The following is a 23,973-nucleotide window of genomic DNA, read 5'->3' as shown; positions in this document are numbered from 1 at the left end:
CAGAGTCCAGGCCCCTTCAATCTTCTCTTGAGGCCCAGCAAGAAGAGGAAAATCATTTCCTAAACACCCATCCCAGTGGATTTCATGTTATCCCTATAGATACACCTCCACATGGTGGAACAGCTTGGGTGAGCAGTTTGAGCCTCCATTGTCACAAACCAAAGGGCCACTCCTGAATTTTTTTTTTTTTTTTGCTGTACGCGGGCCTCTCACTGTTGTGGCCCCTCCTGTTGCGGAGCACAGGGTCCAGATGCGCAGGCTCAGCGGCCATAGCTCACGGGCCCAGCCGCTCCGCAGCATGTGGGATCCTCCTGGACTGGGGCACAAACCCGTGTTCCCTGCATCGGCAGGCGGACTCTCAACCACTGCACCACCAGAGAAGCCCCCCAACTCCCGCATCTCTAGCACAGTAGTAAGAGTCACTGAAATCTCTGATCCATTTTTTCCTAATATTTTGCAGTTCCCAGACCCCAAAGGCTCCGTGTAGGAGCGCCTGGACTTCTCACCCCCAGCAGCCTCTCTAGGAGGAGTGCCATCCCCCTTGACCCTCAAGCATCCAGCATGGCGGACCTGCTTTGATACGTGGCATGAGCAGGGGCAGCAGACACCCTATATCTCCTCCTGCCAGAACGAAGCCGAGGAGTCTAGCTTTTCCTCTGCCACCAGGAACATTCCAGAACATATTTTCTGCTCCAGTTGTTTTCCTCAGGGTGAATCCATCCCTGAGGATGGAATCAGTGAGGCAAAAGGTTGCAGGCTTCTGATACCCAGTGCCAAGCTGCTCTCTGATAAGGCTGTATGTCGTGGATTATTTATACGTTTTCTGCCTCTCAGTTCCCTAATAAGGACTGAAGAATCTTGGGATGAATCAGCCACCAGACCAGATAAACAAGCCAGTCTGTCACTGTTGCTGTTTTCTGCAACTAAGAAGGGAACTCCCTTGGATCCCGCCCAGAACCTGGAATTCCGAAGCAACGGGCCAGGTACCTTTGTACCCAGCTCCCCGTGGCTCAGGTCCCACCTTTCCCTCCTTTCCCCGCCCTCGTGCCTGGGTGGAGCCAGCTGCCAAAGCGCCAAAGCTTCTCAGCCCTCCCTCTGTGCTCAGTCCAGAGTGAAGACCAAAAGAGGGCTGTGTGCCGGGCCCCGATGAGGACGCTGCTGGTCATCCTGGCGGCAGGATCCCTGGTCGGTGAGTGCCGGTCACCCTGTGGTCAGACCTGACCCCCACCCAGGAGCCAATGATCAGGGTCGTCTCCCCCAGAACTGCATCCAGCCCCAGCACGACCAGTTTCAATTTCTTCTCTGCTGGGCTGACCTGGGTGCCGAGTTTCCCTGGAGAAGTAGATGCCCGCTCAGGTTGCTGGGGAGGATGAGAGGGTCCCTCAAGCTCTGGGTTCTTCAGAGACTCAACTGACCCTCAAGACTCTGGGGATACAGTCACCTGTCTGAATTGGGGGTGTGGATCCCCCCACTCCAGTGGATGGAGAATTAGCTTAAGGGAGTTAGACATCCTTGGACCCCTCAGATCTTTCTGGTAGAAATTGTACCTCTGTTCCTCTGCTTCTGGCTGGCACTGGCCTCACGTGGGGAGGTGAGGGAGCGTCAGGAAGGACAAAGCTTGAGTCCAGCCATTGCCTCCTTCCACGCCCCTGAGGGTGCCTCTGCCAGCCCCTCGTGCCAGACCTGAAAGAGCATTTTCTCCCAGAGGGCCCAGGTCTGCTGCATTAATAGGTCTTAAAACACCAGAGCTCTTACGAAAACAGGACGAAAGGGCACCGTTTTCAAATCCAATAAAGTGGATTTTTTGGAAGTGGAGAACTTTTTTGGAAGTGGAGAACTTCCAGACCAATGCATGAGATCCTAGATTGTCTCTCTGCTCCCTGAGATGTTTAAAAAATTCAGGGAACTTTCTGAGGAAGTGAAAGCACAGTCCTGACTGAAGAATGGGGAGAGCTGGCCTCTGCAAGACCCCTTCTACCTTAAGTGCAGGATAAATGCCATAAAGGGCCACAGCTGTGCCCTGCAGGTGCTGACCAGATCCACAGTGCTTCCAGCTGCCACCCGGGCTCTCCAGCCCGTCCTCCCCCTGGCATCAAATGGAACATTCACAGCACACTGGACCCATTGTGATCTAGGGAGACTTGATGCATCTCCCAAGAGACCTCAGACATGTCCCTCCAGACCCTCACCCATTCCGGTTGGAAGACTTAGAGGCTCTTGGCCCTTTACGATGGGGGACACAAGGGAAGCAGCCCTTAGGAGGTTGTTAGGAGTCAGTAAGGTCACTCTAGAGCCCCAGGTGCCTTCACCCCCGGCATTCTTAGGCTGATTCCAGAACATGTTTGAACTGATTTTGTTTGTTTGTTTGTCCTTAGCTTCCCAACTAGTTGACATAGACTTGTTTTTTTCAAGCAAATGAGAAAACTTCCTTTGATCACATCTCCCAGGCTGTCAGTTTCTAGACAATACACAGCTCCCCAGGATTTCACAATGTAGACTTTCACCCAGGAAGTGCAGAACCAACGTGGGCTGAGGAACCGGTGATGGATTTGAGGCGGAAAAGGAATGAGTGGGTGAGAGGAGACGGCAGATCTTGTTAGCCCTCAACACCTCCTCAAAGATAGGGGCCAGCCAAGGTCCACCCACACGACTTCAGGAAGCCAACTTGAGTTCCTGCCTCCTGAAACGTGGTGCCAGCCTCCACCCAACCTGGGCCCTTCACCTCCCGAGCATGTCCCAACCTCAGACACTTACCTCCTCCAAACCCACATGGCCCCCCCAGGATACTGACCCTAACCAGCAACCCTCCCACTGCAGACCCTAGCCAAGCCCACCCCCAGACACACCCTGGCCTTCTCTCAAATCCCACCCTCTCTCTTGCCTGCCCTTGACCTCACCACCTCACCCAAAGCCACCATTGAGCTCTGACTTCAAGTGGACTCCCTCCCTCAACTTAAGACCCAGCCTTGAACCCATGCCCCTCCCTCCAGAACAGACCCCAATTCTGCCCAGACTCGGGTCCAAACAAGATACCAGCCACAACTTGAGGCTCGGCAGCACATCCATCACATCTGGCTAGAGGCAGAAGGAACCCCCTGGTGCCCTAGGCCCCATTCTGGGGGCTCCAGGAAGCCTGGAACACAAAGAGTTCTGCAGCTGTTGGGCCTGATCAACCCAGATTCAAAGAGGAATGTGGCCTTAGATTTTTTTTTTTTTTTTTTTGTGGTACGTGGGCCTCTCACTGTTGTGGCCTCTCTCGTTGTGGAGCACAGGCTCCGGAAGCCCAGACTCAGCAGCCATGGCTCACGGGCCAAACCGCTCCGCGGCATGTGGGACCCTCCCAGACCAGGGCTCGAACCAGTGTCCCCTGCATCAGCAGGCGGACGCCCAACCACTGCGCCACCAGGGAAGCCCTGGCCTTAGATTTAACATGTGGATGCACAGCAGGGTTGGACTGTCCTAATATACTTCCCCTTCCCCACAAAGGCCTCCCTTACAGAAATACTGTAGGTAGACTTGGAGTGGAGGGGTAAATAACCCTCCACTCCCTCACACTCTGGACCTGCTGGTGCTCATGATCATGGTGGGGGGGGGAAGGGAGGTGCACACACATCATATCAAAGACATGTGTACCCTCAGACCTCAAGGCCTTGACTCAACCGGATCTGCACCTGTTTATTTCCCACCCCAGCCAACCTCTGAGCACGGGCAGAGCCAGCTGCCGGCTCTGGCCGCCATTTTTGTGCACTCTCTTCCTTTCCACAGACTGCGCTAGGAGGGCTGAGAGAAGAGATTTGTAAGTCAAGGGCTCTCATTTACAGTGAAGATTGCTTCGGGGGCAGTGCCCCCCGCCGGCTCCTCTTCTTGGGGCTCTGGCCTTCGCTGCCCCTTCCTTGCCCCATTGTATCCACCCCACAAGCAGCCTAGCACTGTGATGGGCATTGCAGGCCGCCTCTCTGAGCCTCAGTTTTTCTCATCCATTAAATGGGCATAATGATAGTACCTGCCTCATCAGGTTGTCAGGAGGATTTGATAAGGAGACTTAGCCCAGTGCCCGGCACTTTACGTGCATTTCAGACATGTCAGCTGCTGCTGTGGTCCTTATTGTTTATCTTTAGGTAAGTCCAATTATTCCCATTTTAGAGATAAAGAAATTGAAGTTCTAGTTGCTTAAACAGCTTCCCCAAGGTCACGCTGCCCATAGTAGCCTCAGTCAGAATCCACCTCCTACGAAATCCATGTGGCTGGGGAAGGTGCCTTTGCCCTCCTCAGAAGGCATGTGGTGGGTGGGCAGGGATTGGTTCGAGCAGCAGAGAGGCAGGAATTCACAGACATCTTCTCCACCGTTGTCTGAAATTACTGACTCTGGGCAAGTTACTTCTTCGACAGTCAACGTTTAGTTGAATCCCTCTAAAATATTCCATTGGTGAGGACGCTAACTTCAGACAGTGTTGAGAAATGAATGAACACAACAGCGCGTGTTGGCAAGGATATGGAATCATTGCACCACTCAAACTTTGCTGGTGGGAATAGGAGATGGTGCAGCCGCCGCTTTGGAAAACAGTTTGGCAGGTCTTCAAAAAGTTCAGCATAGGATCACCGTACAACCCAGAAATCCCACTCCTAGCCGTATACCCAAGAGAACTGAAAACATGTGTCCACTTAAAAACTTGTGCACAAATGTTCACAGCAGCATTATTCAAAATAGCCAAAAAGTGGAAACAACCCAAATGTCCATCAACTGATGAGAAGATAAACAGAATGTGGTCTATTGACGCAGTGGAATATGATTCAGCCATAAGAAGGAAATAAATACCAATTCATGCTGTAATATGGATGAGGCTTGAACACATGATGCTAAGTGAAAGAAGCCAGACACAAAAGGCCACATACTGGATGCCTCTATTTACAGGAAATGTCCAAATAGGCAAATCCATGGAGGAAGCAGATTATTGGCTGCTGAGGCTGGGAGGAGGGGAGGGATGGGAGTACTGCTCATGGATACAAGGTTTCTTTGTGAGCGATGAACACATCCTGGGACTAGGTTAGCGGCAACCGTTGCACAATTTTGTGACTATATTAGGAAACCACAGAACTGTATGCTTTAAAGTGGTGCATTTCGTGGAATGAGAATCATAGCTCAATACCAAGGAAGAAAGAAGTGAAGGGGAGGGGGGCTGGTCAGTGAGCACAGTCTCCGCTGAGTGAGTGCTGGCTCGCCCCTCAGCGGGCAGCTTGCTAGAGGGCTGGGGCAGAGTCTTTGCGCCCTTCTGCTCACCCTGTTCTCACTTCCTGCAGCTCACATCGCTGAGGACACCTCAGATCTTCTTCAGCACGTGAAATTCCAGTCCAGCAACTTCGAAAACATCCTGACGTGGGACAGCAGCCCGGAGAGTGCCCCAGACACCATCTACAGTGTGCAGTATAAGACGTAGGCGTCCCTCCCACACAAGCCCCTTTGACTCTGCTCTGGAACCAACCCCTCCAAGAAAACCCTATGTCCCCACGCGCCCCCCCGCCCCGGACTGGTGTCACACAGCAACCCTCCCCCACACATAGCTTTGCTCCTTTATGTTTCTTCTGCAGGGGGAGGTTAGAATAATGGTTGCAAGTACGGGCTCTGGGGGCAGATGCCAGCTCTCTCCCTAGAACTCTGGGTGGTTGGGTAACCTCACCAAGCCTCCATTTCCTCATCCATGAAGTAAAGTTGGCAATAGTACCTTCCTCATAGGGTTGTTAGGTGGGTTCAATGAGATAGTCATTAGCACGTGTGCCTGGCAAACAACAAGCTCCCAATCATTGCCTTATATTGGGTTAGACCGGGTCAACGAAAAGTCGTGCCCACACCCACCCGGGCCCCCACCCCGCCCTGTTCCCGCTCATCTCCTCTCCCAGGCAGGAGAGGAGGGTACATGGGCTCAGGAGTCTGCAAACCTGGGTTCCATTCCTGGTCCTGCCACTTCATCCTGTGGCAAGGCACTTGCCCTCTCCGAGGCCCAGGTCCCTCATCTGTCAATGGGGCTAACAGTGCCCAGAACGTGAACTCAGACTGGCTGGATTCACATCCTGGTTCCCTGCCTGCATGCCTCAAACACCTGGGCAAATTTTGCTTCCTTAACCCCCAGCTCCCCTACTTGAAAAGGAGGGAGAATAATGTATGAACCTCACAGCACCGTAGTGAGGATCATCCGCATAAAGGGCCTGGGTACACGTGCTAAGTAAATATTCAATATCGTTATCATTATTAATAAACGACAGGCTTGGTGCCAAGCCTGTTCATGAAAGGTGTGTCTGGTCCTTCTCTTGCCCACAGTTATGGAGAGACAGAGTGGCAGGCAAAGGAGGGCTGCCAGCGGATCACCCGGAAATCCTGCAACCTTACCAAGGAGACAGGCAACCTTACGGATCTCTACTACGCCCGGGTCACCGCCATCGACGCGGGAGGCCGGTCCGCCACCAAGATGACCGACCGGTTCAGCTCACTGCAGCACAGTGAGTGCCAGCCTCTCATTGCAACGGGTGCGGGACAGGAACAGGATGGCCTCTTCCCCTCCGGCGTGGGTGGAGGGCCCAGAAGGGCGCTGCCTCCCAGGGCCAGTTAGGGATGTGGCTTTTTAGGGAAGGTGCCCTCAACTGGACAGCATCCCCAGTGTGGTCGTTCATCTTTCTCCATCTCCATCCCCACCTCCCTAGTTCAGACCACCTTAATCTTGCCACTTGAGTGCAACCAAGGCCCCCCTAACTCGGTCCTCCTACTTCTGCCTTGACTCTTTTCCGATCCTTGGTCTTAGTCTCGGCTTCAACATCACCTCCTAAGTGAGCATCCCCACCGCCAGCCTCAACAACCCCATTTCACTAGGTCATCGTCTGCTATCCTCCGTCACCATAAACTGTTCACTGTCTTCAGAGCTCAGATCACAATCTGCAGTTACTGTGTTTGCTGGCACTTACATCATCTGCCTCCCTTACTGAAACTGAGCTCCATGAGGGCGTGTGTGGCAGTGGAACCCACTGTGTTCCCAGCCCTTAGCATAGCGCCTGGCACATAGGAGATGCTCAATATGTAGTTGATGAAGAATTGAGTGGATGGATGAATGGATGAATGGATGAATGGATGGATGGATGAATGGATGGATGGATGAATGGATGGATGGATGAGTTGCCAAACTCCTCCCACACGTTAAGTAGGTGATGTGCACTAACTGATTTAAAAGCCACACGGTTTCTTAAGAAAATAAAAAATAAAGTTAAACAAGTTATTTTATATTGTTTCTTGGCTTGTTCAGTTAATGCATACTTATTGTAGAAAATTTGGAAAATATAGAAATACACAAAGAAAAATAAAACTAGGCCCAACTAATCTGAACACTTAAACATAACCACAGCTACTAGCAACTGTATCTACTCTTTTGTGATCTGGTTGGTTGGTTAGTTGTTTTTTATATAGTGGTATCGTGAACATTTGCCCATGTCATTAAATATTTTTCCACAACACGATATTTCACGGCTGCAAACATGATCCATTCTATGGAGGTACTCTAATTGACTTCCCTAATTCCTTTTTGGAGGACCCTTAACTCAGTTTTTTCGATTTTATAAACAACACTGAAACGAACATTCTTCTAACTCAGATCTTTTTAATCTTGGAGGTCAATGGACTCTTGAGGACTTTCTATAAATTAGCTTTGGGGGAGTGAGGTTCATGAAACCCTGAAACTGAGTGCAAGATTTTTGTATATGTACATTTTGGGGGAGAAAAGAACCATAGCATTCAAATTCCCAAAGGGGTCTATAAACCAGTCAAGGTCGTTTGGTTATTTGGAAATTCCATCTTGAGAGAGGTTGAAGTTTAGGCCTGGCCTTTGAGGCTGAATCAATAATATTGGGCACCGCAAACATTGTTTGGATATGTAGTTGAACCATCAGTCCCCAAAGCTGTCATTGCCAGTAGACTAGGGGGAAGGTGCTCCGGGAAGACTCAAGGTAGGGATGTGTGGAGGCTGGGACAAGGATATGATCAGCCTAGGGGTCCAGGGCCCCTCTTCCTGGGCTCTTCCCACTCACCCTTGGTCACCCCTTTGCCAGCCTTACACCCAAACACCAGTTGCTTCTCTTCTCACCTGTTCATTTAGCTGATGCTTTCAGAAGCATGGCTGAGGTTGGGGTGGGAGGGGGTGGAAAGCAGTCATTTCCCAAGGTCCAAGGCAGCCTCTCAGACACTCCTGGCTGATTCTAACTTTTCATTTCTTTTTTCTCTCTCCCTTTTGCCAGCTATCATCAAACCACCTGAAGTGACCTGTATCCCCAAGGCGAGGTCCATCCAGATGATTGTCCATCCCACCTACACGCCCATCCACACAGGGAATGGCCACCGGCTAACCCTGGAGGACATCTTCCAGGACCTGTTCTATCACTTAAAGCTGCACATCAACCACACCTACCAAATGGTAAATGAAGGGTAAATATATGTGCCACCTTGGTCCTTCCCTGCCTCGGAAACCCATTTCCCTCTCTGCATTGCTTCAAGTAGAAAGGAGATGTGTTATATAAATCAGCGTTTCCCAAAACATGTCTACAGCCTACCTCTTGTAGATTCACACACACAATAGCATGCTAAAGCCTCTGACAAGTACTGCAAAGTCAAGACTCCAGTTTCAATTTGCTTAATACAACTCTCGCATGTATTTGATCAGAGAAACTCCTTTTATTTTGCATTACATGTATTTTTTTCTTGCCTAATGCCTTCTAACATCCAGAGGAACAACTTCTATTAACATCCTCAGGTTTCCACTTTGGAAAATACTGGAATCAATTTCAACTGCTGCTGTTCTTTCTGCTGGTTCTCCACTTTCTGTGGGAACTGGATACAGGCAGTGTCTTAAGATCAGTAATACTGAAAGGTGGAAGGCAAAGGCATAAATTGTCAAATATTATACATTTCTTTTTGTATTCAAAAAATAAAATATGTAGTGTTTTCCCCAGCAGTGTGTGCCACTAATTCATAATTACATTGAATGACTATTCCTGCACTCAAGGAGCTTATAATCTAATGGGTGGGGAGAGAGTTAAAACAAGAATTCAAATTCATACATCTATAGGTAGAGGGAAATAAGAGTGTTGTGTGGGACAGAATGGAGGCTGGGAGGGGAGAGAGGAGACGTCAGCTCAGAGAGATCTGGAAAGACCTCTAGAAGAGAAAACTTTCTGGTGCTGATATCAATTCCTGAGGTGTACCAGGTAATATATGCTTATTGTGTCATTTAATCTTCATCACAAAACCTATGAGGTAGTTGCTCTTATCTCCATTTTCTGAATGAGAAAGCAGAGGTTCAGAGAGGTTAAGTCACTTCCTCAAGATCGTTCAGCAAATAATAGTATAGTCAAGATTCAAATCCAGCTTTGTTCCAAGCCCACATTCCTCCCCTCCCTGCTCCACTGGCCTACACTGTCCCACCACGATCAGAGAGAGAAGCAGGAACGCTTAGGATATTGTTGGAAAGCACAAAACTGCCCATTTGGGCTGAAGCATAGGGACATGTAGAACAGTTTCTCAAAACACGGTCCCAGACCAATAGCATCAGAATCTCCTGCAGCCTTTGTTTAAAATGCAGGTTCTTGGGGACTTCCCTGGCGGTCCAGTGGTTAAGACTTCGCCTTCCAATGCAGGGGGTGCGAGTTCGATTCCTGGTTGGGGAGCTAAGATCCCACATGCCTCACAGCCAAAAAACAAACAAACAAAAAACCCATAAAATGCAGGTTCTTGGGCCCCCTTATAATCCGCTTCATCAAATTCTAGAGTTGCACCCCTGGGATCTGAATTTTACTGAGCAACCCATTGCTTCTTACTCACTCTGAAGTTTGAGAAACACTGATGGAGAGGAACAATGCTAACCCTAAGAAGACAGGCTGGGACCATGCCGTAGAGGTCGGGAGGGCGGATGGGGGAATCTTTATTTATTTCAGTAGTCGGGAAATGATTAGAGATTACAGAGCAGGGAGAGTCTATATCACAACTAATTTTTGGCAAATATTTGGCATTAGAATATTTTCTTGTTATTGATTTACAACTTAATTCAGTTTGTGATCAGAGAACATATTCTGTATGATTTCAATCCCTTATGGAGACTTGTTTTATGGCCCAGAATATGGGCTCTCTTTGTGAATGTTCCACGTGCACTTGAACAGAATATGTATTTTGCGGGTGTTTGGTGGAGTGCGCTATAAATATCAATTTGATAAAGGTGGCTAATAGTATTATTCATATCTTCTATGTCTTTCCTGATTTGGGGGAGGTCTATTGTTCTCTTAATTGCTGAGAGTATTACAATCTCCAGCTTTGATTGTGGATTTGTCTATTTTCCCTTTTAATTCTGTGCATATCTGAAGCTTTATTATCAGACACATACACATTTATGATTGTTATAGCCTCCTGGTGAATTGACCGTTTTATCATTATGAAATGTCCCTTTTTATCACTAATAATACTCTTTTTATTGACCTCTACCTTATCTGCTGTTAATATAGTGACTCTAGCCTTCATATATTTATAATTTTCATTGTATATCTCTTTACATCCATCTATTTTCAACCTACCTGTGCCTTTATATTTAAAGTGTATCTCTTGTAGACAACATTCTGACAGTCTTTCCCTTTTTAAAATTTGAGATGTAATTCACATACCACAAACTTCACCCCTTTAAAGTGTAGGATTCAGTGGTCTTTTGTATATTCAAGAAGTTGTCCAACCGTCACCACTATTTAATTCTCTTTATTCTATTTTCAAGTTCTCTGACTCTTCTGTCATCTCCAATCTGTTGTTAAAACCATTCAGTGGGAATTTTTACTTTAGATATTGTATTTTTCAGTTCTAAATTCTCTAATTTTTATAGTTTCTAGTTTTTATAGTCTCTAGTATTTATAGTTTATGCTACTGAAAATTCCTAGTCATTCTGTCATTATGAGCATGTTTTCCTTCACTTCCTGAGCATAGTTATACTAGCCACTTTAACACTGTCTGATAATTCAAACATTTTGGTCATCTTGGGATAGGTCACCATTAACTGTCTTTTCTCCTGAATATGAAATACATTTTCTCTTTCTCTACATGTCTAAAAATTTTGGAATGCATCCTGAACATTGTGAATGATATGTTGAAAGGACTCTGGATTCTGTCATATTCCTCCAAAGAGTATTGATTTTTGTTTGTTTCTTTGTCTTAGTAGGCAGTGAATTTGGCTGAACTTCAAACTCCAAAATCTACTAGGCAGTGAATTTGGCTGAATTTCAAACTCCAAACTCCAAAATCTCAGTTCAGTAAAGTTCAGTTGAAACTTTAGCTGGGCTGCTTGGAGTCTACCCTGCTCATGCATACTTAAGGCACCAGCCAGGGATTTGGGCAAAGTTTATACACAGAATTCAGGCTCTCTCTCTGTGAACCTCTCCTATCTGTGATTTCTCCCTCACTTTCCAACTTTTGTGATTGCCCTGAACTCTGTCTTCTGGTTACTCAAACCAGTAAGATTACAAGGTTTTTAATCTAGGTTTCACCCACTCCACATGTTATAAATGGGGGCCTGCCTCCAGGCTACAGGACATTAAAAACGAGAGAGAAACTCATTCAGTGACATTCCCTCCCTCATTTCTCTGGTATCTGCCTGCTTTTGCTTACTTTCCAATGCCTATAGGTAGTTTTTATTTTGGCCAGAGTCTATAGCTGTTATTTTATGGAAGGTTGGTCCAATAGAAGCTATAAATTACTGGGAGCAGGAAGAGGAGGGATCAAATGTAGAAATGAAAGAGTGATCAGGGTGGGAAGTCAGGGGGCCTATTGCAATGGTACTAGGCTGGAAACGAGAAGGGCCTGAACCAGGGTGGAGGCAGTGAACACCTGGGGAAGGAGGACTCTTGGGACCTTGACAACTCTACTGGGGTTAATTTCAACCATATGAGTTCCACAAAACAATAAGCTGTTAAATCCATTCGTGCACTTCTTCACCCACTTTCACCCCCTTCAAAAGAAAAAACAACAAATAACCCTAAACCTTGGCCTGCATGTGCCTGGAAAAGAGAAGGCATAGCTGAAATGCAAAGGACCAAAAAGAAAATTCTTAGCTTTTAAGCTCCCAAGAACATAGCTCCTGTCCTTTTAAAGAAAAGTTTATGGATTATTTCAGGGTAATCAGAGACAAAGGATATGAGAGAGACTTGTCAAGAATAGTTTTAAGGTTTGAGCCTTGGACATTAGAACAAGAGAGACATTATTAACAGAATTAGGGAATCAAATACAGGTGTGGGTTTGGGCTTGGAGATGGGGCAGGACCCGGAGAGAGGAGATCAGGATGTTTGGGCATGTCAAGTTAGAGATGCCCACAGACTGCTGTCCAGCAGGATGCTGGCGGTGTGTGCCAGGAACTCCATAGCTCTTACTGAGGTCAGTTTAGGAGTTATCCACACATTGGTGATCACCAGAGCCACGGGTCCAGAAAAGATCACTAAGTGAGAAAATATGTGGAAAGAGAAGAAAGAATGGATGAAGAGTGAAACTTGCAGAACAACACCGAGGGGCTGAAACCAGTAAAAGAGCAATCGGAGAGGTAGGAGGAGAACCAGAATGATGGAATGAGGCAGCCAAGGGAAGAGTTCAAGGTCAGAGAGGTTCGAGACATACAAGAGGGCAAGAACTGAGAAGAAGCTCCAGCAGAAGGATGGGCAGATGCAAAGGAGCAAGGGCTTACTTCAGAAGCAGAGTGTTTGCAGGAGCGACAGACATTCAACATCACCAGAGCCTAAAGGACCAAGCGGGCTCTAGGGAGGGAAGAGTCAACAAAGGGAGCAAGGACCTGTAATATGACCCGGGCCATCAAAGGATTTTCAACAGAGGAGCTTTGTAATTATATTAATTGTTTAGAAAGATCACTGTGGCACCAGGATAAATTTGGAAGTAGACAGGGACAAAACCAGAGACTGGTGACCCGTAAGGAGGCCACTGCAAGAGTCCAGGCCAAAGATATTGAGGCCCAGTTAAGGCAGAAGCAATGAGGAGACAAGAGAGGGATGGATATTCAAAGCATTTTTGATATTTTAATTAAGAAAAGGGGGGAAAAGAGGAGAACTGGGAGAAGGAAGAATGGTGGGGTGTTGATGATGGTGGTGATAATAACAGCAGCTAGTATTTAGAGAGTGCATGCTGTGTGCCAGACACTGTTCCAAGTGAAAGTGCATGAAGCTTGCATCTGATTGGATTTAGGGAGAAAACAGAAGGTAGGGCAATGGGAATGGAGCACTGCCAACTGACCTACCGGTTTATGGTTTGGGCAGCTGGTGGTACCATTTTACTAAGTGCAGTAACCCAGGCAGAGGTGTAAGCAGCCTCCACATAGAGGTTGGTGTATAAGAGATGTTGTTCTGTGTTCTCTGTCAAATTCAGCACCTTGGAGGGAAGCAGAGAGAATTTGAGTTCTTTGGCCTGACCCCTGACACGGAGTTCCTTGGGACCATCGTGAGTTTTGTTCCAACCTGGTCCAAGAAGAGCGCCCCCTACATGTGCCGAGCGAAGACGCTGCCAGGTAAGTTCTGCTGAAGCCAGAGGGAACTGGGACTCCTGAATTCAAACCTTGACTCTGTGCTTTCCCCCTTGTAACCAAGGTGAGGCTTGGCAGTGCTCTAGAAAACCACAGAAGGATTACTAGTGTATTATTAAAGTCAATCTTTGTTTATTCATAAATGAGTTAGCTGTTGGGTTATCATAGCAAATGTTTAATCTCCACCCTCCAGCCTATGTCTGAATTTCCTCTCTCTGGCAAACTGCGTGTGTATCCTGGCAAAGCAAATTCACCTTGATGTTAACTCAAGTGAGAGACCCCAGGAAATAATCTGCAGATGGGACAGCAGAGAAGATAAAAAGATCCCTCAGTACCTTCTAAAGTCAAATAAAAATAACAGTGATTATAATAGCATTTCTGCAGTGCCAACCAGGGACCAGACACTACGAAACACAGTTCTCATGCTTCTGTGAAGCATCTTTGTTCCACTGAGGAAACTGAGGTTCAGAGTGGTTAAGTAACTTGCCCAAGATTGCACGGGTGGTGAGGGATGGAACTAGGCCTAATTCCAGAGAACACGTTCTCACCACTGCACTACCATAGAAAGAGTTTTGAGTCATTGGCTCACTGGGATGGCGTCCCATCCCACTCGACTCTAGCACATTGAAACTCAACTCTCATCGTAAGCATCATGATGTTTTTATTAGTGCTTATCTTCATAGAGATAGAAATGTAATGCTCCAAGTTTAGGGGATGAAAAAAGCGATCGCATTGGACTGGATGGATTTGGAAAACAGTCTCCACCTTAGTCATTTTGTTTAGATTAATGATGTCAGGAGGTGATTTCTGTTCTGATGAATAGAAGCGAGGCAGCTGCTAGAGGCTGGGCCCGAGGGTATAACTGCAGCTTGGTAGAAACATCATAGGGTAGGTTCTGGTCCTCAGCTTTGTTCAGAAACTCAGCTCATCGGTTTCCCCAAAAGCCCACAAGAGACTGAGTTCTCCACCCGAGTCCCAGTGCATTTGTTTTCATGGGAAGATATGCCTGGCAGAACAACAGCCAGCACTGACCTCTTGCACGGGGCATGCCCTTCCCGGGGAAAGGGCCACATGAAGACCAGAATAGAACTTGGCAATAAGAGAACTAGAAAAAGGAAACCAACTTCACAGGCACTGAGTTGGGAGTGTGTGTATGATTGGTGACTCTCCCCTGGACCTTCTAGACAACTGTCATTCATTCCTGGCCCGCCCCTGCCCACCTGCTTACTGACCACATGTGGGCCACTCCACCCATATCCTTCTGTTGGTTTGTCCTTACGTGATCTAGCTCATGATATGATATCATTTTTTTCTAAGACTGTAGCTGCTTTTATATGAATCATACTTCATGGTGGCTATTTCTTGGTGACATATAGAAAGCACCTTATCCTTTATAATCAAGTACGTTAATAACAATTCCTACCATTTATTAAGTACCTACTCTATTGCCAAACACTGTGTTAAATTCTTTCCATATATTATCCCATTGAATCCTTATAACAATCCTGCAAGTTGTATAGTATTATTCCCATTTTACAGAGGAGGAGCTCTGGCTCAGAGAGGTTAAGCAACTTGCCGGTGACCACACAGCTGGTCAGTGAACCTAGTTAAGTTCATCTGATCCTGAAGCCTGGGCTCTAATCACCACTTTGCAATTTTGTTTAGAGCCTGTCCCCTCTACTGCACATTTATTTCTCTTACTTCCTTATCATAATGAAACGTCCTGCCCTTGACCCTGTATCCAGGGGTCTGTCTTATCCCCAGAGCCCAGAATCCCTCCTTTATCTACCTCTCAGAATGCCTTGGACCATCATCCCAGCATCTTGATGCTGGAAAGGGCTCTATGTGTTGGTTCACCCCACATCTTAATTTTACAGATGAGGAAACAGAGTCATCATTGCGTAGTGGCTGTGAGAATGAGCTTTGGAATTATACATGTCAATCCTGGCTTCTCCACTGAGTAGCTGTGTGACCTTGTTCAAGTCACTTAACCTCTCTGAGACTCAACTTCATTATCTGTAAGGAGTGAGCATCCATGGCCAACTGTTTGGTGGGATAACATTGGTAGAGCACCCCACACAGTGCATGGCATGTAGTAAGAGTTCAATCATCGCTGGCTACTGTTATTAATAAATGGTAGGCCAGAGAGGGTCGTGCAGAAGATGAGGGTCTCATCAGTGGCTGAGCCAGACCTCTAACACCCCACATTCTAGTGTTGCTTCCATTATTTCTTCCTACTTCCCCGTGAGTGAAATGGCAGAAATGTTCCAAGTCCCTGTCCTGTCCTGGTACAGGGAGCAACAGTTTTCCAGTTACATTAGGCATGTCATGTAGAGACATTTGGGTCCTGTCTTCTCCCTGGTGGAAGTACATGTGACAGGGGAAGTGGGAAGCTGACGAGAGAGGCCCAAGCCACAGGGGCTGGGGGAGGAACAAGGAGTGGGCTAGAAGTAAAGGCTCCAGCAATTCCCAGGGTTCACAGTCATTGCCAAGGTCACTGGCAACTGATGATCAACTCCCCAAGCTGAAGCCACACAGGGGCCAGGAACAGAAGGAGGGTGACTTGGAGAGTCAAGACCCCCAGGTAATACAAATCTTCAGTTTTAACAAAAACTCCAACTACCTCTTCCTTACCAAGCCACTCGCCAGTCCCACTTGAATTGGTGACAGGAAGTGTGTCATGCCGAGACCTGGCCGCACCCACCCATCCCAAAGATGCAGGGCCATAGGAAGGAGGCTCAGCATAGAGCCCTTAGCTATCCTCTCCTTCCATTTTCGAAAGGGTGGTGCCTCCCCAGGCTCCCTCCTGAGTGAGGTCTTCCCAGCTCAGATCTTGGTAGACAGGTGGGGAAGACAGACCCCTCCCATTGTCACATCTCCCCTCCCTTTGCCTCTTTCCCCCACCCCGAGGAAGGCAGGACTGTCCTTAGACCCAGGCAAGGGGGACCCTTTTCTGAGCCCCGCACTTTAGAAGGCCCCGCTCCAGCCCTGCTCTGGCCATGGCCCTCCCCGCAAGATGAAGAGTCCTTAGGTCCACATGGGCAGATCCCCCTGGAACCTGTGAGCTCCTAAATTCCCTGTACAGATGGCCAGAGTCTGTGTCCAATCTCAGCAGATCTCCTCCTTGGGTCTTTCTTCCAGAGGGCAGACACTCTGTTGATGTTCAGGCCCTCGGCCCAAAGGGTGGCCAGTGGGTGGGTATTTGTAGGCAGCGTGGATGAGCTTGGCCATGAGCCCATATCCTTGGGCGTGAGGCCCCTGGCAGTGTGGGCTGGAGCCAGGCTGGGCCTGCGGGAGCTTCCCCCTGCACCTCCACCTTTCCGCACAGCACCCCGAGGCATCCAAGAATCAAAAGTCAAGCCTTTCGGGTTGTTATGAAAAGTATATCTGTCAAGGTGGGAGCACAGAACATATTTTACTTAACAATGTAAAAACATGATGAAATTCCAAATATGTAGACGTATGATGTGTGGCCCTCCATTTGTGCCCTCACCCCGGGCCCTGTAAGTACTGGGAATAGGAGAGGCCTTCCCAAGCCTGGCCCAAGAGGCAGGGGAGGAAAAGGCCCAAGTTGGCAGTACCACACTGGCAGCCTCACCCTTCCTGTTCTGGCCTCTTTCTCCTCTAGATCAGACGTGGACCTACTCTTTTTCCGGTGCCTTCCTGTTCTCCATGGGCTTCCTGGTCGCAGGGCTCTGCTACCTGAGCTACAGATACATCACCAAGCCGCCTCCGCCTCCCAACTCCCTGGTGAGCCGGGGCCCCGGGGAGGATGGAGAGGCCGAGGGGAGGGCACGGGCCCCGGGACCCCGGCTCTCCCTCATTTCTCCCTCCAACCTAAAGATGTGGCTGGCAGCTCCCCGGTGTATGGAAGAGAGCTAGGGGGAAGGAAGACAAGGCTTGGAATAGAAAACCCACGTGGCTTTCAAGGGGGCGCACACCCTGCCTGAACCGTTAGCCCAGGTACTGCCACCTGGGATCGCAGGCCCACTGTTGCCACATCTTCACATTTTCTCCAGTGAAGTCAGAATTTCAGATGGTAATGTGAAATCTCCCATGTTTCAAATCTTGGCAACTAATTTTTTTAAACTAAGCCCCTGCAAACCATACACATTACATCGGCAGCCCAAGTCTGGCCACCAGAGCTGCATCTTTGTTAAAGCAGCCATGCCCGCTGCAGAGCCTGCACAGTCTGGGGCTCGCAGAGAGGGCTCATGCCCATCCGCCCCTCCAAGTCAAAGGCCAGATGAGCCATTTCCTGTAGAACTCTCCAGGCCTCCCCTGTCCCCCATTCTTCCCCACCTTTCTCCCCGCGTGAGGCCCTTAGGGAGCCAGAGCTCAGGAGCAGTTGAGCCAGCACCTGGAGAGCATTCCCCAAGGGCACCCCAAACCTGAGCCAGCTGCTTCCAGAGTGCCCGCCTCCTAGAGAAACCACAGCCTACCCACTCTCCCTAGACAACCAGACTCTGGAAGCGGCCCTCAGATAACAGGCCGGGAGCCCTGTGCCTTCACAGAGGCTCCAGCACTTAGAGGAATCCCTGGGAAGGGATAGGGGGCTCACACATCTTGGAAAAGCCCCCAGATGGTCCACCCCTTCCCCTCCACCCCCAGCCCTGCGGAGGACCGCGGCACGCATGGCACCCTTGGGGAGCTTGAACGCACCCTAACGGGCACACTGTTCTCCCTGCACAGAATGTCCAGCACGTACTGACCTTCCAGCCTCTGCAGCTCATCCAGGAGCACATCTTAATCCCCGTCTTTGACCTCAGTGGCCCGAGCGGCCTGGTGCAGCCTGTCCAGTACTCCCGAGTCAAGGTCTCCGGGACCATCGAGCCTCCAGGAGCCCCAGCGCGACACAGCCTGTCTGAGGTCACCTACCTTGGGCAGCCGGACCTCTCCATCCTCCGGCCCTCTGGCGGGCCACCTCTCCAGACACTCCCCCCACTGTCCTATGCCCCTCAGGCTGCCCCTGAGGGCGGGCCCCCGTCCTATGCACCGCAGGTAACCCCCAAAGCTGAACCCCCCTCCTACACTCCCCAGACCATCTCGGAGGCCCAGCCTCCTTCCTACACCCCTCAGGCCACTGCAGACAGCTGGCCTCCTTCCTACGTGATATGCGGGGAAGGCCCTGGCAGAGACCCCCCACCTATGACACTCTCTGGTCCCAAACACCTCGGAACTAAAGGTCAGCTCCAGAAAGAGGCACCAGCTGGAAGCTGCAGCCCAGGTGGCCTTTCTCTGCAGCAGGTGACCTCCTTGGCTATGGAGGACCCCCAAGAAGTAAAATCCTTCCACCAGCATCTGGGGGTTCACACGGACAGAGAACCTGACTCTGATGTCGTACGCAGAGGGGAGCCAAGGACACAAAGCTACATAAAGGGCCAGCTGCCCCTCCTCTCCTCTGTCCAGATCGAGGGTCACCCCGTGTCCCTCCCTTTGCAGACTCCTTCCCGCCCATGTTCCCCCACAGACAAGGGTCTGAGTCCCTGGGGCTTGCTGGAGTCCCTCGTGTGTCCCAGTGATGAGGGTCCAGCATCCGAGACTGAGGCCAAGAGCCCAGGCCCTCGGGCCCCAGACCTGGAGTCGCCCATGGAGCTGGACTCTCTGTTCAGAGGCCTGGCCCTGACGGTGCAGTGGGAGTCCTGAGCGGGAACAGGGTGGGCCTGGGGCTTCCTCCTGTCCCCACCCTCACCTCACACCTTGGCCGTCACTCCCGCACCCAGCGGCGCTGCACACTCTGCAGCCCAGCCCCGGGTGGATGCCCTTGAGGAACCAGCAGAAAGAAGATGCCAGACCCCTGCCGTGGCTGAGCTCCCTTTGGAGCGAAAAGGCATGAGAAGGGCTCCAGCCAGAGGAGTTACAGAAGTGCATCATATACAAACGAGCGAGTGCAAATGAGCATGTGCATGCCAAGTTCTGCAGGGCGGGACGGAGAGTCAGAGTGCAGGAGTTAATATGGGGAACCTCCCGGAGATCCAGGGCCCCGGCTCCTAACACGCTGGACGCAAAGTCCTCCACGAGCCCGCCTCTCTTCATTCCTGGCCACTTGCATAATATAGTTCAGCAGAGTGAGGCCTCTGCCTCCTCTGTGGTTCCCCAAAGGTGAGAAAAGGAGCCTGAAAAAGGACACCTCATAGCAGACTGAGCAGAACCAGAACAACCTGCACTTCTGCCAAGTACAGAGGCAGCCTGATGACAAGACTCCAGGGAGGGGTGCAGCCTGCGGCTCATCCCCAACGAGGGCTGCTGCCTGCAATTGCACCATTTCAGCTTCATTCCTCTGCTAGAGGCTTTATCCCAAGTGAAATGCAGGTCCACCAGGGAGGGAGAACACAGAAGCCTTTTCTGTCGGCAGGAGTTTCAGACCCTATCCTGGCAGCAGGGTTTGAAAGGAACATGGGGCCACGGGGCAACTGAAGGAGACACAACTACAAACTGGACCTAGTTCACAACTTTGGAAACTCAGCCTTGGATTCAGCCCACCTGGGTTCAGATTCCAGACTCAGTACTTACCAGCCATGTGACTTCAAGCAAATGAATCACGGCTCAAAATCTCAGTTTCCTCATCTGTGTCATGGGGATAATAACACTGACCTCACAGGGTTGTGGTGAGGATGAAATTAAATAATGTCAGCAAAGCGTTTCATAGTGCCTGGCTCATGGGCAGGGCCCAGTAAACAGTAGTATTTCCTGTTGTGATTTTTACAAAATAAGACAGTACAGGAGCGACCCACTCCCCCAATTCAGCTCGATTTGGGATCAGGCATTTTCTCATGGGCTTAAATTATCCTATTTCCTCAGGATTGCTCCAGGCCAAGCTGGAGGAGCTGGACTATCTAGGAGGGGGCGAGAGAAGGGATTGCAGGAAACAGGGTCCAGGGACAAATGGAACCTTCTCCTTGAATTCATAGGTGGAAGCTGTTTTGGGGGTGGCAGCAGCATTCTCAGAGGACCTTCCTCCCCGACACCCCACCAGAGGCAGCACAGGGCTACCCTGTCCTCCTGCCCTTACACAGGGTCCTTGTCCGAGCTTTCAGCACGCTGTCACATCCTTTGTATCATTGCATCTCACGTGACCCCTATGATGAGGAAACCGAGGCCCAGAGAGGAGAAGGGGCTCCCCCCACAGGCCCCCACTGAGGCTGTGACACAGTTGGAGCTCAAACCTAGCGATTTTTGTCTTCATCAAGAGAAGGAACTTTCCACACCAGTTTGGATTCTTGTAGGATGAGACTCCTGGGGCATAAGGAGGGGAGGGCCCCAATGGGGTCCCCGAGGGGCAAGCGCCCCCAACCCCATCCTGTCCCAAAGCCCTGTCTGAACATTTCTGAGAAACAGCATCAAAGTCCAGTTGCCCCGGTGAGACCCTTTCCGGAGCGTGCAATGCCCTCCCTCCTCTGTACCCAGTACATGTCCCCTCCTCTTCCTCACCCCTCCCCTCCCTGAGACACAGCACCAGGGAGCACTGTCCTTATCTGTTTGTAATTAATATTTAACATCTCTTCAGGGTCACTGGTTTAGACCCTGATATCTCCATAGCAGAGGGGTGGACCGCCCTCTCCAACACCCCCAGCCCTTTCTCCTCCCGGCAGCTGCTACGTTGGCCCTAATGACTGCTCCCTTCCCCCAAACTACACACAAGTCTGCTTCCTGTCACTCAGGGTGAACTTGGCCAAAGGTTGACTGTCTCACCTTGTTTAGTCATGAAAAACAGCTTAACACCTGGACTGTTCTCACCAGGGTGGGCCAGGGTGTCAGAGGTTTTTTTACTGAAAGCCATAAACATCTCTTCCAACTCACAGGCCACAAAGCTCTCTAAGCCCCTTGGGGCGAGAGTCGTTCCTACAGTCCATGACTCTCTGGGTCCTGTGACCCTCCTCAGGCTGGCCCTGTCCCCACCAGGCTGCATACCGCCTCAGGTCTCTGGCTTCCCAGGCAGGCAGCTCAGGCTACCAGCTAGGGGACAGGGTGTCCAAGGCCCCGGAGCTGGGCTGGGACGTTGGCATTCCTGAGGGTCCTAGGCTTTGACTCCACCACCAGGACTCTCCACAGCCTTGCCCCACGTAGTCCAGAGAAAAGTGAGTCTGCGAGGTGTCACCTGCCTCCAAGGCAGGCAGAGCCCAGCCCAGGAGCAAACGAATAGTAGTCCAGCAGTGGCTGCACTAGGAGAAGTCAGAGGAGGAGGAACTCAACCCCGCTGCTGGGAAGGTCCTGCCCTCGATGGCTCATTCTTCCATTCACCTGCCCTGATAGGCCGCTTTACTGATATTTTGCAAAGGAGGAAAATGTGGCTCCGAGGGGTTTCTTGCCCAAGATGGTTTCCTAAACTTGCCTCACCATGAGAATCCCCTGAGGAGCTTACTGAAAATACAGCTTCCTCAGCCCTAGCCCAGACCTGCTGAATCCATAGAGACTGGGGAATCCAGATTCCCAGTAAACTCCTTTGATGATTCCTCTTAGGCAAGTGGAGGGAACCATGCTCTTATACCAATAGTTTTCCTATCCTTTGGCCTCAAATCATCCCCCTAGAGCCACCCCCATCTCCTCCCCTGTATGGGAGCTGGGGAGCTGCAACAAGGGGTGGTATTTCAACCTGGGATGGCTACAGATCCCTGGCCTCCCAAACCCCCGGCCCCAAGAACACACAGGGGTTGCCTGAATTTCCACCCAGAGAATAGGGCCATCGGGGACGAGGGCTCCTCCAGAGTCCTGGAGGGCAAGGCTGGATCCCTCTGTGCCCATCCCCAGTCTGAGTGTCAGCCTGGACAGAGGGACACAGCTCTGAGACCCCATCCCCACACCCTCAGCCCCTCAACTGATTTTCCCTTCCCACTCTAAGGAGGAAGGGGCATAAGGAAGATGCGTTTTTGACCTGCTCGTATGAGAAGAACAGTAACTGGAATTAACTGAAGTGTGAGAGCAGCAGAGGGAGGGAAGGGAGACTAAAGCCGGGAGAAAGGAGGTAGTGGGAGAACGCATTGGACCAGACAGTTCTCCACCTGACCACCAGGTGGAGCCATCAGCCAAAGACAGTTTGGTTGCTGTCAGACAATGGTGTGGAGGTTCAGGATGGTGGGCAGGTGGAATAAAGTTCAAATGACCGTCTGTAATATTCAGAAGTCCAGGGAGGGCAACGAAAGGGAAAAGGAGGGGAGAAAGAATGAAATATTTAAGAAGTACTAGCCATGAGTTAAGTACTATACCCGGCATTTCATGCATTTTAACCTCATTTGAATCTCATAAACATTCTGCAAGATAGGTATTCATTCGTTCATTTTTGACAAGCATACAAGGGGAATTCCCTGGCGGCCCAGTGGTTAGGACTCCTCACTTCCACTGCAGGGGGCACGCACGGGTTCCATCCCTGGTTGGGGCACTAAGATACTGCATGGTGTGACAAGAAAGAAAGAAAGAGAGAGAGAGAGAGAGAGAGAGAGAGAGAGGGAGAGAGGGAGGGAAGGAGGGAGGGAGGGAGAGAGAGAGAAAGAAAGAAAGGAAGGAAGGAAGGAAGCAAGCATATATCAAGGACACAGTTGTATGCCAGGCACTGTTCCTGGGGCTAGGGGTACAGTGAACAAGACAGGCAGGCAAGTTCCCTGTTGTCTTAGAGCTTGTATACAATTTGCAGATAAAGAAACAGCCCAGAAAGGAGGCCAAGATCCCCCCATTAGTACAGGTGCCAGAGGTGGGGATTTTTTTTTTTTTTTTAATCTGGCTGTGCCAGGTCTTAGTTGCAGCACGCGGGATCTTCGTTGCAGCATTCAGTCTCTTAGTTGTGACATGCGAGATCTAGTTCCCCAACCAGGGATCGAACCCAGGCCCCCTGCATTGGGTGCGCAGATTCTTAACCACTGGACCACCAGGGAAGTCCTGAGGTTGGGATTTAAACCAAGGTTCCTAGAGCTCCAAGTCTGACCTCTGCTCAGCCTCATGGCCTGAGGGCTAGCTGTGCTCTCACTAAGGCACATCAGGAGGAGGGAGGGCATCACTGGCTTAGGGTACATGGAGTACATGGGAATCCCACACCCAGAAGGAGGGGTAGAGAAAACTCTCAGCACGCCTAGAGTCGTGCAGTCATTGGTGGAGCTCTCACTTAGCTAATATTGCTGGGTGCCAGACATTGCGCCACAGGCTCCACATTCCCTAATTGAATCTTTGCAATCAGACTGCAAGGCAGGCATCATTGACCCCACTGCACAGGTGATAAAACCAAAATGGCTAAGTGACTTGCCCGAGGTCATAGAGCCAGTAAGTGGGGGCACCTCCATCAGGCTGCTTTGGGGGAAAGGGGTTATAGAACCAGTTTAAATGTCTGTCTTGTGCTGGATTGGAAGCCCACACCCCTTGGCTGTAAAACAGATTCACACTCACTCCTCATAATGAATGTATAAAT

At 50.0% G+C, this 23,973-nt stretch overlaps 1 protein-coding gene across 1 annotated transcript; it reads left to right on the top strand.

Annotated features, from left to right (window-relative positions):
* Positions 1-1,146: 1,146 nt before the first annotated feature.
* Positions 1,147-19,226, top strand: IL22RA1 (interleukin 22 receptor subunit alpha 1; the record flags this gene model as incomplete). The annotated part of the gene is made up of 7 exons (XM_079698421.1): positions 1,147-1,189; positions 5,299-5,431; positions 6,314-6,492; positions 8,272-8,447; positions 13,427-13,565; positions 17,209-17,330; positions 18,273-19,226. 7 exons carry the CDS (start codon positions 1,147-1,149, stop codon positions 19,224-19,226), a joined length of 1,746 nt encoding a protein of 581 aa, XP_079554547.1.
* Positions 19,227-23,973: the final 4,747 nt, after the last annotated feature.

This window comes from Hyperoodon ampullatus (genome assembly GCF_949752795.1).
Source record: "Hyperoodon ampullatus genome assembly, chromosome: 2".
Taxonomy (NCBI): domain Eukaryota; kingdom Metazoa; phylum Chordata; class Mammalia; order Artiodactyla; family Ziphiidae; genus Hyperoodon; species Hyperoodon ampullatus.
Note: the sequence above shows the minus strand (reverse complement) of the source record. Positions and strands in the feature narration are given on the sequence as shown.